We start from the raw sequence: 11,283 nt of genomic DNA on the forward strand, positions 1-11,283 counted from the left end.
AGATAGAATCAAGATAGATAGATAGATTAGAGATAGATAGATAGATTAAAGATAGATAGATAGAGACTGGTTGACTGATTGATAGATAGATACATCGAGGTTGAAGAGAGACACACTCGAGTCAAGTGGAGAAGAAAGAACGAAAGAAAAGAAAGCGAAAGCATGTGACATATAGCTATGTAGAGATGTCTGTGTATGGATGTATGTAAGAGATAATCTACGAAAAAGAGAAACTCTACGACGACCCCTCCTTCTTCTTCTTCTGGGGATCAAGCTACAAGCACACCGCCGCTATCATCGTCGTGTGACTGAAAAAAAGATGTATACATGAATAGATGACTTCTCTATATATAGACATACATATGTATATATATATGTATATGAAGGTATTTATTATGTGAGGTCCTTGCTTGTATGTGTATGTACGTATGTTCTTCTGAGTGTCTATCAGCATGAAAAGACCTAGTGTCAACTTGCCTATGACAAGAAGAGGAAGAAGAGGGAGGGATGTAGATCACCTGAGTTAGATCTCCTAGCTGTTTTCGTTCTTTCTTTCTTAGCATACCTGCCCTCCTTCCAAGGGTACTTTTTTGCGTGAAGACTCCGTCGAAGAGATAGCAGAGATCGTTAAGAAAGATTCGATTCTTCTTTGTCTCGACACGTATCTCTCCTCCGCCCGAGCTTAAATCGATTCTCTTCCAATCGCTAGACAAATACTGAGCAACAACATGAGGTAAAACAACCGCATGCATACATACGACGTGCCACATACACACCAAAACATATAGACAACTTACACATGCACGCTTATGCATACGTACATATAGAGCATACATACACCTACATAGGACATGCATGCATATTCATACATATCCCCGGTGAAGCCATTCGCACATCGCGATCAATAGATAGGTAGAAAAACACAGAGAAGGAGAGAAAGAAGAGAGGGGACAGGACGGGAAGAAGATCTCTTTCCTAGATGAGAAGGATCTAAGAAAAGGAAGAAGAAAGAGAGAGATGAGAAGACCAAGAAGAAGAAGAAAACGTCAGCCTGCTGTTGCATTTTTTCAAGTACAAGACAAGGAGGCGGAGGAAAGAAGAAGAGGTCGATCAGGGGGTGTAACAAATATCTTAAGAAAAGAATCAAATAGATAGCACGCATGCATGCATGCACCCGCTAGACATGAAAAAAGGGAGAAATCTCTCATGTGCTATACATCACACGACACCTCTTCTACATGCTATGTATCTACATAGCTTTATATGAATCCGCCGCAGCCGTATGAAAACGACGTCTATGATATATATACACGTACAGACACATAGACACGTCTCGAGACAACAGCAGTCTACAATATATACACGCTACATGAACAAGACGCCAGCGAGAACAACATATATGTAGCTATACAGGTGAAAATGCATACACATAGATAGATAGATAAAGATAGATAGATAGATTACAGATAGATAGATAAAGGATAGATAGATAGATGGAGATAGATAGTAGTGGGGGTATGGAATTCTATGTATATAGAGATAGATCTGTTTTGTATGATGTACCTTATTTTTTTTGATAGGTGGCCATGAAGGCGCTCTGTTGATATCGACCCATGTCCTAGAGAATTCTCTCTTGAACTTCAATCGAAGCTTAGCATCGACACGACGACCATGCAAATGCTGTCGATGTGACCCAGTCGATTCAACTAGGTTCTTCTGTTCTTCTTCTCCTTCCTCTCCGTTTTCCTGTTCCTTTTCTTCTTCTTTTCTTTCTTCTTCTTCTTGCTTTTTCGCATCATCTTCCTGACCAAGCTCTCCTTCTTTTCCTTCTTTCTCGTCGTTCTCCTCTTGTTCTCTTCCTGGAGAAGCGACGCCTCTTTTTTCCTTCTTCTCTTCGTCTCTCTGCTGGTCCTCTTCTTCTTCTTGGAAATCCGAGAGAACTTCGTGTGTACCCGTGGTAATGATGGCGGTCGTTACTGTCGATGTTGTATGGAGGTCCTTCTCATGTGAACAAGAAGATGATAAAGAAGAAGAAGAGAGAATAGAAGTAGGGGAGATGAAGAGAGGATCTTGAGGTAAGTTCAACATCTCGGGAGGAGAGAAGGAAGACGAAGAAGAAGAAAGACTGTTACTTTGACCCTGTATCTTCTTTTCTTCTTCTTTTTCTTTGGTCTCCTTGGTGTTCTCTTGGACGTCTTCTCTTTCTTTTTTCTCTTCTTCTCCTTCCTGTTGAGGAACGTTCTTTCTTTCTTCGACTTCAGAAGAAAAAGAGGAAGAGACAGGCTGAAGTCCCGAGGTTTCACTATGCTCTCCAGCCGTCTCATGTGGTGGATTTGCATCGCCTGCCGAAGAAGAAGGCGGAGAAGAAGTTCTATTTAGAGAGGAGTGAATATCTTGGTCGATACTATCCTTCGAAGCTGTTTCTAGGAGAGAGAGATCGGAAGCTTTACTCTTACCCTTCTCTCCGGGAGCATTTTTACCACCTCCTTTAGAAGCATCTTGATCAGCAAGACTGCCTGCACTTGTTACGTCATCTCTCGCCTTGGTAAGAAGATGAGAAGGAGAGTGTAAAAGAGGTTCTTCCCTCATGAGAAGAGAGCTCGAATGAAGGGAAGTGGACTCACAATGAAGGCTCGGCGCCTGATCCACAGGGGCAGGGGAAGAGAGAGGTACATGTTCGTGAGATGCTGTGGAGACCCCTTCTCTTTCTTTTTCTTCTTGAAGAAGAGAAGAAGATGTCTGATCTTTATGAGATATAGAAGATAATGCGAGAGACAAAGGAGAAGAAGAAAATGAGGTAGATACAAGGCCTGAATTCTTTTGACTAGAGCAGGAACGAAGGGAAGTATCATTCTTGGATAGAAGTGTAACAGGTGTTTCTACAGCAGAGACGTTATGTGTTAGAGAAGGAAGAGAAGAAGAAGAAGAAGAAAGAGATGAAGGAGAGAGAGAAGACAAGAAATCTGGAGGGGATTGAAGTTCCTTTGGAGAAGGCAACATTGCAACGGATGTCTCTTCACTCTTTCCTAGTTGACAAGAAACACTTTCTCCTTCCTCTTCTGCTTCTTCGTCATCTTCCTTAGGACTTAAAGGAGCTGTTGAAGAGACAAGGCAAGAAGAAGACAGGCGAGAAGTAGAGGAAGAAGAAGAAGACTCTACTGTAGCAGATGCCATGTTTGTTCGTGTTTTGTCACTATTATCTTTGCAATCTTTTTCCTCTGAGCTCCGAGGCTCTAAGGGGAGAGAGCAAAGAGAAGAAGATCCATCAACTAAGGGAGACGACGGCGCTGTTTTCTTCTCTCTCTCCGTGCTTGTTGAAGACATGTCTGAGCCGGGGTGTACATGGAGAGCATCTTCAGGAGAGACAATTTCACTCGAGTTGAGTGGAAAAGAATTTTCTTTTGTTTCGTTCTTTGAAGAATTCTCGGTAGTTCTGTCGCATCTAGATGAAAGCGAGACATTGTCAGGAAGAGTGTCTCCTTCTTCCTCGTGTAGCCGATGTTCTTTTCTCGTAGGAGAAGGCTTAGAGTGACCGCAAGAATCCAGAGATAAAGAGGAGGGAGGAAGAGACTGACCTGATGGAAGAGAGGAAGATAGGATGCTGGTATACGTATCACTTCTCTCCATTCTTGTACATGGAAGTAAGAATGAGTAGATGAGAAAGAGGGAGAGACAAAGCGCCTCTTACAAGACAACACCCGAGGGACGAGAGACGATGACCCCTATTTGAACACTCGACTTTTTCTCATCCTCGACAATCGATATAGAAACACGAACAAATCCCTTATGAAATGAAAGACAGGATCGACAGAGGTTAGAGAGAAACAAGGCTAAAGTGGGGAGAATGAGGGGGTCCTTCTGAAGAAACACCCACCAGGAGTCGTCTGAAGACAAAGTGAACAAGGTTCTCAGTTTGAAGGGGGTATGAAAGAAGAGAAAATTCTTCCCACTGTAGAGGGTGTGGAAGTCATTCAGCAGTTATCCTCTCTACAGACCGACAATATAGCAGATGATACGTGTTCTTCACAGGTGCTGAAGTCTGGCGTACGCATAGACAGAACAGTAATGAAACGATATGAGACCAAGTCAGAAAAAACATCGCGAAGGACATCTAGATAGAGGAACAACGACGTTCCTGTTGTTGTCTCCCTCTGGTGTGTCTGTTGCCATTGCCTTCCAAAGAGAAAAACCTGCCGGCTCCGGGGCCAACGAGGCCGTCAGGGTGAGAGAGGGGAAACACGAGGCATTGTTATGAACGATTAAGGCAAAGGCGAAAGAGATCAGAGATTAAGATTGCTTAGTTTGTCTTGAATGGTGGAGAAGGAGGATGGCGCTGGTGACTTCAGTCGAATGAGAAGGTGCCAGCTCAGTGCGGAGAAAAGAAGAAGCAGAACGAGCCGCAGTGTGCGTGAGGCGACAAGAACCAGAAAGGCGGACAATGTCATTAGCAATCTTGACGTTTCTTTTCAAGAACAGACGTTATCAAGACGAAGACAAGAGCAATACAGATGTTGGCAGGCCTTTGCTGTAGCGCGGCAGCCGGGTGTAACTGCAGCTGGTGGGCGAGAGACGAGTAAGGAAAAACAGCAGGTGGACATCTTAGTCCTCGTACTACCAGTAGCAGGACAGCAACAACTCCCCCGTCTATGTAGTAGTAGTAGCTCTAGTATTGGGGAGAAGGAAGGGAGGGAGGGGGGCGGGAGGACGACAGGTCTAGACCCTTCAGCTGGGAGAGAGTGGGAGGATGGTTGGGTGGTGGTAGTATGGCATCATCCGAGGTCATCACTCACTAGTGACAAGCTATGTACTGCGATCGGCTACATAAGCTGAACGCAGCTATATAGGTTAGGACGTGTTTCGGAAGCTAGGAGGCCGAGGTACACTTCCAACCTCGGTTCCGTGGACAGCGGGCCACGCGGGAGGCTCAAGGGCTAAGTCTCGGATGTGCGAACGGAGTGACTGACTGACTGGGAGACGACCGGTAGCGGACCGAGACAAGACAAGATGTTCTGGACGGTTAGTGCGCCCGGTGTATTCTTCGATTAAGCAGCCGTACGGGGGGCTCCACAACTAGGATGGGGCGGCAAGTAGATTAAATGGGTTTATTTCGCTGGCGAACAGAAAACCGACAATGTTCCACGGATACAACACGCTGAGACTTTCTAGGCCTCGGGGGAAGAAGAACGGTGTACTTGCCCGTTTTATGTCTTATTGCTTGTTAGGGTTTTTCCACGGCCTTTGAGAGCTGCTGCTTTCTCATTCGCGCGATGCCACTCGAATGGTTCGGCCCAGTGCCTCCGGAGTGCTGACTATGGTCTCGCCCTCCTAGCCAGGGAGTATCTGTCAAGACAACGTGGTTGTCCGTGCCGTTACTTACTAGTTTGGCCTGTGAGCGTGCTTATACCGACTGTTCCCGTTAATGGGGTGAAAAAAGTCGGACCGCCGTCTGTGTTATGTCTTTCGGAGGCTGCGGTATCGCATGGTGCCCAGGGGGGCTGGGCACTCTTTCATGAGCGACTTCCGTACGGCGGGAACCAGTAAGAAAGTCGTAGATGTAGTAGGCTTGGCGGTTCACATCCATTCGGAGGGTATATAGCTGGTGAGTTGTCACGAAGACAACCGGAGACTTCAATAGCTGCCAATAAGACTGGGCAGGTTTATAAGGCTCGCCATGGGTTCCGTCTGAGCGACGCGTTAAGCGCGCCCACCTCCGGGGTGATTTACCAGGGTGCGCGCGTGCAGTATGCATTCTACATGCCAGGCAGGTGCCTAGAAAAAACAGCCACGGGAGCCAAACTGCGAAACGAGGCTGCCGACCGAGCTTCCGATGGACCGACAGGAGCTCTTGTGCGCAGTAACAGCACGGAGCCAAGGACACCTCATGCGGAAACTTGAAATCCCATGGTTTCTGTGGCTTAGATGTGAAGCATTACAAAGGAAAGTGCGCCGTCTGAAAACCCTTGAGAACAAGAGAACCCAGCGAGGAGGGAAAGAAACACTCTAGGGGTTGACGGAGGAAAACGGCGCAGGATGTCGTGGTTTAGAGTTTACCCTACCCTAGTATAGATAGAGCGTCTGCGAAGAATCGAACGTATTTGCCGTCTCTCACTCAGACAGGAACAAACACGACATCGTCGTCGCAGACGAAATTCAGTGGAGAGACCCCGTGTTCTGTAAAGTGCCGTTTTTTGAGCGGCCGCGTCCTGCTGGCGGTACGAAGAACTCAATACTCTGGCATCCTAGTTTGGAAGTTACTCAACTTCTTGCATGTTTGGCCACCTGATGGCGTCAGAATTGAGTCTGCAGTGGATTTTTCACATTTGTTTGGTTTCGGATAGGCAGCGGATGATAGCGGGAACTTAACGTCTAACAAGAAAGTATCCATAAAGTCACGCACATGGATTCAGTGCTTGGCCGGTTCCCCTCCAGCCAGGGGCTTCACAGCCTGCGGAAGCAAAACCGAAAACTCCCAGCTTGATAGCCGGGAGTCTGTCTTCCTACTGAACTGCCCCCTCACGTCTTGGCCTTTCTCTTCCAGCCCCTTTCTGGAATGGCGTGTGAGTCTTTGTCGGCTTACCAACCGTGGAGGGGTTCGGGCGCATGAGACAGAAGTGCTTTTTCGGTCAATGGAAGTTGAAGACACGGGCATGGCACCGCGTCGTGAATTGTGTCCTTCAGCTGCGTCGCTCTGTCCTAGATTATTATGCCTTCTTCCCCCGCTTGCATTCAGTACTTCCGCCAACTCCCAACACTCCGTATTCATGTGTTCCGGCCGTACCCGTAGCGTTTGTCCCTGCGGTTGCTTGTCTTCTTTTTCTTTGCCATTCTGAGGCAGTGCTACGCAGCCACCTACGCCTCGAGGGGGTAACTGGCACCTGCCCTAGGAGTCTCTCGGCATTCGTACGGACGTCCGGACCCTTCTCTTTTCTATCACACGCGAATCAGATATAGCGTGTATTCCAGGACCGTCGTCGTCAGGGACTGGAGCAAAAACGGAGGTTCACGTCCTGCCGCTCAGCTGTGCTGTCTCTCAGCAACGCACAGGAGACAAAAGTACTCCTGCGCACCCTCACTACTGGACTCCCTATCCGCGCTGTTTCCACGGCATTGCCTTCCTTCGGCTTGCACTGCTTGTTTGGTACCTTCAACGAGGCGGTGCCTGCGGTGCTGCGGTGCCTCTATGGGGCATGTCTCTGATCTTCTAGAAAAGTGCGAGACACAAACGAGTTGGATCTACTCTTCTGTAGTGCGCCTTTGATGGCCACAAAACGGAAGTACTACTCTAAGCCGACAGCCCTCCAGGTCACAGTTGTGTCTTAAATCAGCGCAGCCGGCATGCGCACGATGCGAGATCCTCCGCTACAATCCTCATTAGCAGCCGGTCTCTTCGCTCATTGCGGTTGCCCGGAAATACCAACGGCGACGAACGCACAAGGACAGCGAGGTGATTCCTGTACTGTGCATCGTGCACGCTGAGGAGTAAGCCAAGCCGTCAAAGAACGCAAGGAACACGTCTGTACTATTAGAGATGGATCGCTACAAGCGCGTATACCTCCTCTGTTTTCTCGGCCGAGGGCTTGATCGGGTGCACTCTCCGCTGTGTCAAATTTTGCAAGGCTGAAATAGAACGCCAAGCTTCGGGGCTGAGATGCATCAGTCCGCTGCTTCTTTCCGGCTGGCTCGCTTGTCACCCGCACACCCGGGCTCTCATGCGCCGGCCATCGATTTCCGAAGCGGGCCCCTCTGACCCATCCCGCGTTCTGATGCATTGCTTTCCTCTTCGCTGGTGTTTCTTTCGTATGGAGTTCTTTATAGAGTTCTGCATGTCTTTCATAGATGTCACTTTATGGTTCGTTCACTCGGTTCTCAGGTGATTTTGTGTCCGTCTATCTCGGAAATCCGCACATTCGTCATCGGAAGGACACTGCGCCTCGGCCAGGGGACCGTTGTTGCTTCTGCCTGTTCACGGATCAAGTGCAGTAGCAGCTTACACAGATTGGTATCCTTTCTCCAGCCGTGTTTTCTCTTTTGTAAAGCTGGGGCGAAGTCGTATGAATGGGCCGGAAACTCCGAGGAGGCTCTATACTACGCTCTCCCCCGTAGTTTGTCTGCAAAGACTTTCCCTTCTGCCGGAGAAAAGAGCGCGACTGGTTCAAATGTCAACTAAGATGTCTTTCCCTCGATCTATCTCCGGTACTTCCTCGATTTTCTGTGTCAGCCTGGCTGTCATGCAGTGCTTTGAGTGGCTCGCAGGGTGATGGAAGGTTGTCTGTTGCGCTCATGTTTCATGGCCGTGTCCTCGCGTTTTCTCTCAGCTTTGTAGAAAGACTCCCTCTTAGTACTCTTACGTAGTAGAACCGCTGCCTCAAAAACATGGTGAGTAGCGGCCCAGCTCGTCGGATGAAGCCCGTCATACAACTGAGATAAAGACATCGATCTGCATATTGACGGGGAGAATCCCTTCTCCGACACTCCTGAGACAAGGTCACCTGGCCTGTCTGATGACAAAGTTGCTTTGGCAAGCCGGACATGGTGTAGATACACCCGAAAGTCTCTAAAATGATGTTGACTCAATGATAGCCATGAGGATTGACTGCCGTTGCGACGGCACGAAACCATTTCGATGATGCTTTCGCGTTCGTCAGGTACTCTTCTTCTTCGTGAGGTGCCGTATTATCCCTACGATGGAAGACTCTATTCTCCCTTCAAAAAGGGAGAAATCCCGTCGACTTGTCTCTCGATCGAGAGAGGCTCCTTTTTCATTGTCATCATCTCCGGTGTCGCATCAGCAGCCTGCATCTGTAGAGGCGCCACCTCACTCTCGCAAGCCAGTAGCTGAGACAGGGAGATGTGATGGACGACTGAAGTGTGATACTGATCGAACTCTGCTTTCGAGCGAACCTAAGAAGGCCATTTGGAGAAGCAGCATAAGGGCTTCACGACACCACTCGCAATCGTATTCTCTCTCTTTCTTTCCTACTTGGTTGTCATCTCTATATCCTTTCTTTTCCTGGCTTCCGCCTCCCTATCTCTTATGGGATTTCGTGGTGAAGAAGGCCGCTTTCTTACGGAGGTTTCCTTGGATTTCTCTCCCTCATTTTCTTTCGTATTCGTTTCTGACGTCGTTTTCGCCGTCTTCTTGTCGTCCTTTTGAGGGCTCATCATCCACCCGCAACTTCCGGGGCACTTTTCTTCTTTTCTGCTGTATTCTTCTCTTGATAGCAAGCATCAACTGTCCCTCTCTTCTTTTGTCAACTCTCTTTTATCCGGGGGTGTCTTGTCCTGAATCCTTTGCCGAGCCTGCTTCTTCTTTCTTCTCCCCTCCTTCAGTTACCCCCGACCTTTTTTCAGCTTTGTCTCCCTTTCCATCTGTTGTATCTCCTTTTCTTCCGGCATCTGCGTTCAAGCTTATCAGTGACTCATGTAACGACGCTTACATAGATCTTTCTGATGGCATCTCACGAAAGAATGAAACTCTGACAGTTCGGTTACGACAAGGTCGAAGTCTTATCCTAACCCATTTCGATGAAACCAGATTTACTATGAAACCGTCTAGCTTCAAAAGGCAAGCTTATCAAGTGCATGCGAAACAACCCTCCTTCTGTGATACCCGAGAGCTCATTAACTATACAGCATACTTCATCTTCACAGCTCCCTTAACGGATTTCTGGAGTAGAACTATACCAGAGGGATTGACATTTCCCAGCTACGCCTTCACCTGGCCTACGGGCAGTCAGAGGGTCACTATACGTGGGGGCATATGTTTCGAGTTAACGGACGATAAGTACCCAGAGCATAATCTCTTTATCATCATCCGTCCATCTGGAGCACAGCTCCAGTTGGCTCCTTCGTTGTTCTTCACGTCGTTGTCCCTCGGTCTTCCTGTGTTGAGCCTCTGGTGGTATTAAGACGACACCATCCTCTGAGAAGGAGAGAGAGAGGAACGAAAGAACGGAAGGTGCGAGGAAAGAATTACACAACCAGAGAGGGCCATCTTTCTCAACCCGTACTCAGGTGATCCATGGCTTCATCGATCTTGGTATCGCTCATAGGGGTATCGAGTCGTCGACACACGTACATATTTGTATGTGGAATGCAAGCTACATATATATATATATATATTTATATGTGGAATGCAATCTATATATATGCATGCCTTGTCTTACGTACATATACATATCTATATATATATATATATGTAGATTGCATTCCACATACAAATATGTGCATGTGTAGACGACTCGATACCCCACGAGCGATACCAAGATCGATGAATATATATATATATATTCGTATATTGCATTCCATGTATATGTGTATGTACGTAAGAACGCATGCATGGATGTTGATCGGGGGTTGTATCGAGAGCGTCGTTATGTTTCGGGTTAGACGTCACACAAGCGGAGGTGTGATAATGCGGAGAGACAGAGAGAGTTCATAGTTCGGACGCAGCTCGAGGAGCGACCAGTCTGTACTAATGGTCAGATGAAGCGTATACGCTAACGCGCATTGCGCCTGAGGGAGGACGGGCAAGAAGGAGGGTAGGAAAGAGTAGAGACGTGAAAAAGACTCACTCTTCCTTTTGTCTTGTGAAGTAGATGGGAATTCTTTTCTTAAACGGAGGAGGAAAGAGGGACAGCTCGTTCCATTGTAGTTTTCGATGGTGTATAGACACCTCCTCTGATCGGGAGGTGTACATACACCACCTGAGTGATGAGGTGTATCAGGAAGTTTGACCACCCTGAGCTCTCCTCATGATTTTGTTGTTTGGAGAAGAAACTGCGGAAGGGAGAGAAGTGCCTCGGTTCATGGAAATGCATAGATACCTTTCTTCAAGTCCCTTGTCCATCTGCTGAATGCTTCTTTCTTATGTGTGTGGGTTGACGGTGTCTTCTCCAAACAACAAAATCATGAGGAGAGCTCAGGGTGGTCAAACTTCCTGATACACCTCNNGTGTGTGGGTTGACGGTGTCTTCCTCTCCATTGGAGAGAGTGTATCATGAGTCGACTGGAGGCCGGTTGATGAGATGCATCTCCTCCTACACACAGGACAGCTTTTCGCGCTTTCTTCTTGTTTTTTAGTTTTGCCAGTCTATACATACGTCCACCTGTATGTCTAGCCCTGAGGGATGCTGTGGTATAATACTTTGGCCAGACTAGGCTTTAGGGGAAGGCGTGAAGTTCTCGAAGAGGCTGCTGCTGGTACACTGTCTACTCCCACGCATCATCATGTGAGTCGAGAAATGCATGCAGCAAGGGAGATGGAATGTTTGAAAGGACGGT

The 11,283-nt window shown here is 47.7% G+C and overlaps 3 protein-coding genes across 3 annotated transcripts in view; 2 read left to right on the forward strand and 1 right to left on the reverse strand.

The window, feature by feature from the left end:
- Positions 1-4,640, reverse strand: part of CSUI_010618 (set domain containing lysine methyltransferase kmtox) — a gene marked incomplete at its 3' end in the record, with an annotated part of 6,096 nt that extends 1,456 nt beyond the window's left edge. Inside the window, exons 1-2 of the mRNA XM_068070721.1 lie at positions 1,564-4,640; positions 566-716 (exon numbers count right to left, since the gene is read on the reverse strand). Coding sequence (XP_067917301.1) covers positions 566-716; positions 1,564-3,627 — 2,215 coding nt within the window. The 5' untranslated portion in view covers positions 3,628-4,640. The remainder of the gene's footprint in view (positions 1-565; positions 717-1,563) is intronic.
- Positions 4,641-7,483: 2,843 nt separating this feature from the next.
- On the forward strand, positions 7,484-10,092 carry CSUI_010619 (uncharacterized protein). Its single transcript, XM_068070722.1, has one exon. The coding sequence runs from the start codon at positions 8,685-8,687 to the stop codon at positions 9,906-9,908; it is 1,224 nt and encodes a 407-aa protein (XP_067917302.1). The 5' UTR covers positions 7,484-8,684; the 3' UTR covers positions 9,909-10,092.
- Positions 10,093-10,201: 109 nt separating this feature from the next.
- Positions 10,202-11,283, forward strand: CSUI_010620 (uncharacterized protein). Its single transcript, XM_068070723.1, has one exon. It carries the CDS (start codon positions 10,223-10,225, stop codon positions 10,439-10,441), a length of 219 nt encoding a protein of 72 aa, XP_067917303.1. The 5' UTR covers positions 10,202-10,222; the 3' UTR covers positions 10,442-11,283.

The sequence above is a fragment of the Cystoisospora suis genome, assembly GCF_002600585.1.
Source record: "Cystoisospora suis strain Wien I chromosome Unknown contig_7872, whole genome shotgun sequence".
NCBI classification, from domain to species: Eukaryota; Apicomplexa; class Conoidasida; order Eucoccidiorida; family Sarcocystidae; genus Cystoisospora; species Cystoisospora suis.

Excerpts from the sequence above, each read along its gene's own strand:
- CSUI_010619 (XM_068070722.1), top strand. The coding sequence starts at position 8,685 with ATGGAAGACTCTATTCTCCCTTCAAAAAGGGAGAAATCCCGTCGACTT.
- CSUI_010620 (XM_068070723.1), top strand. The coding sequence starts at position 10,223 with ATGTGCATGTGTAGACGACTCGATACCCCACGAGCGATACCAAGATCG.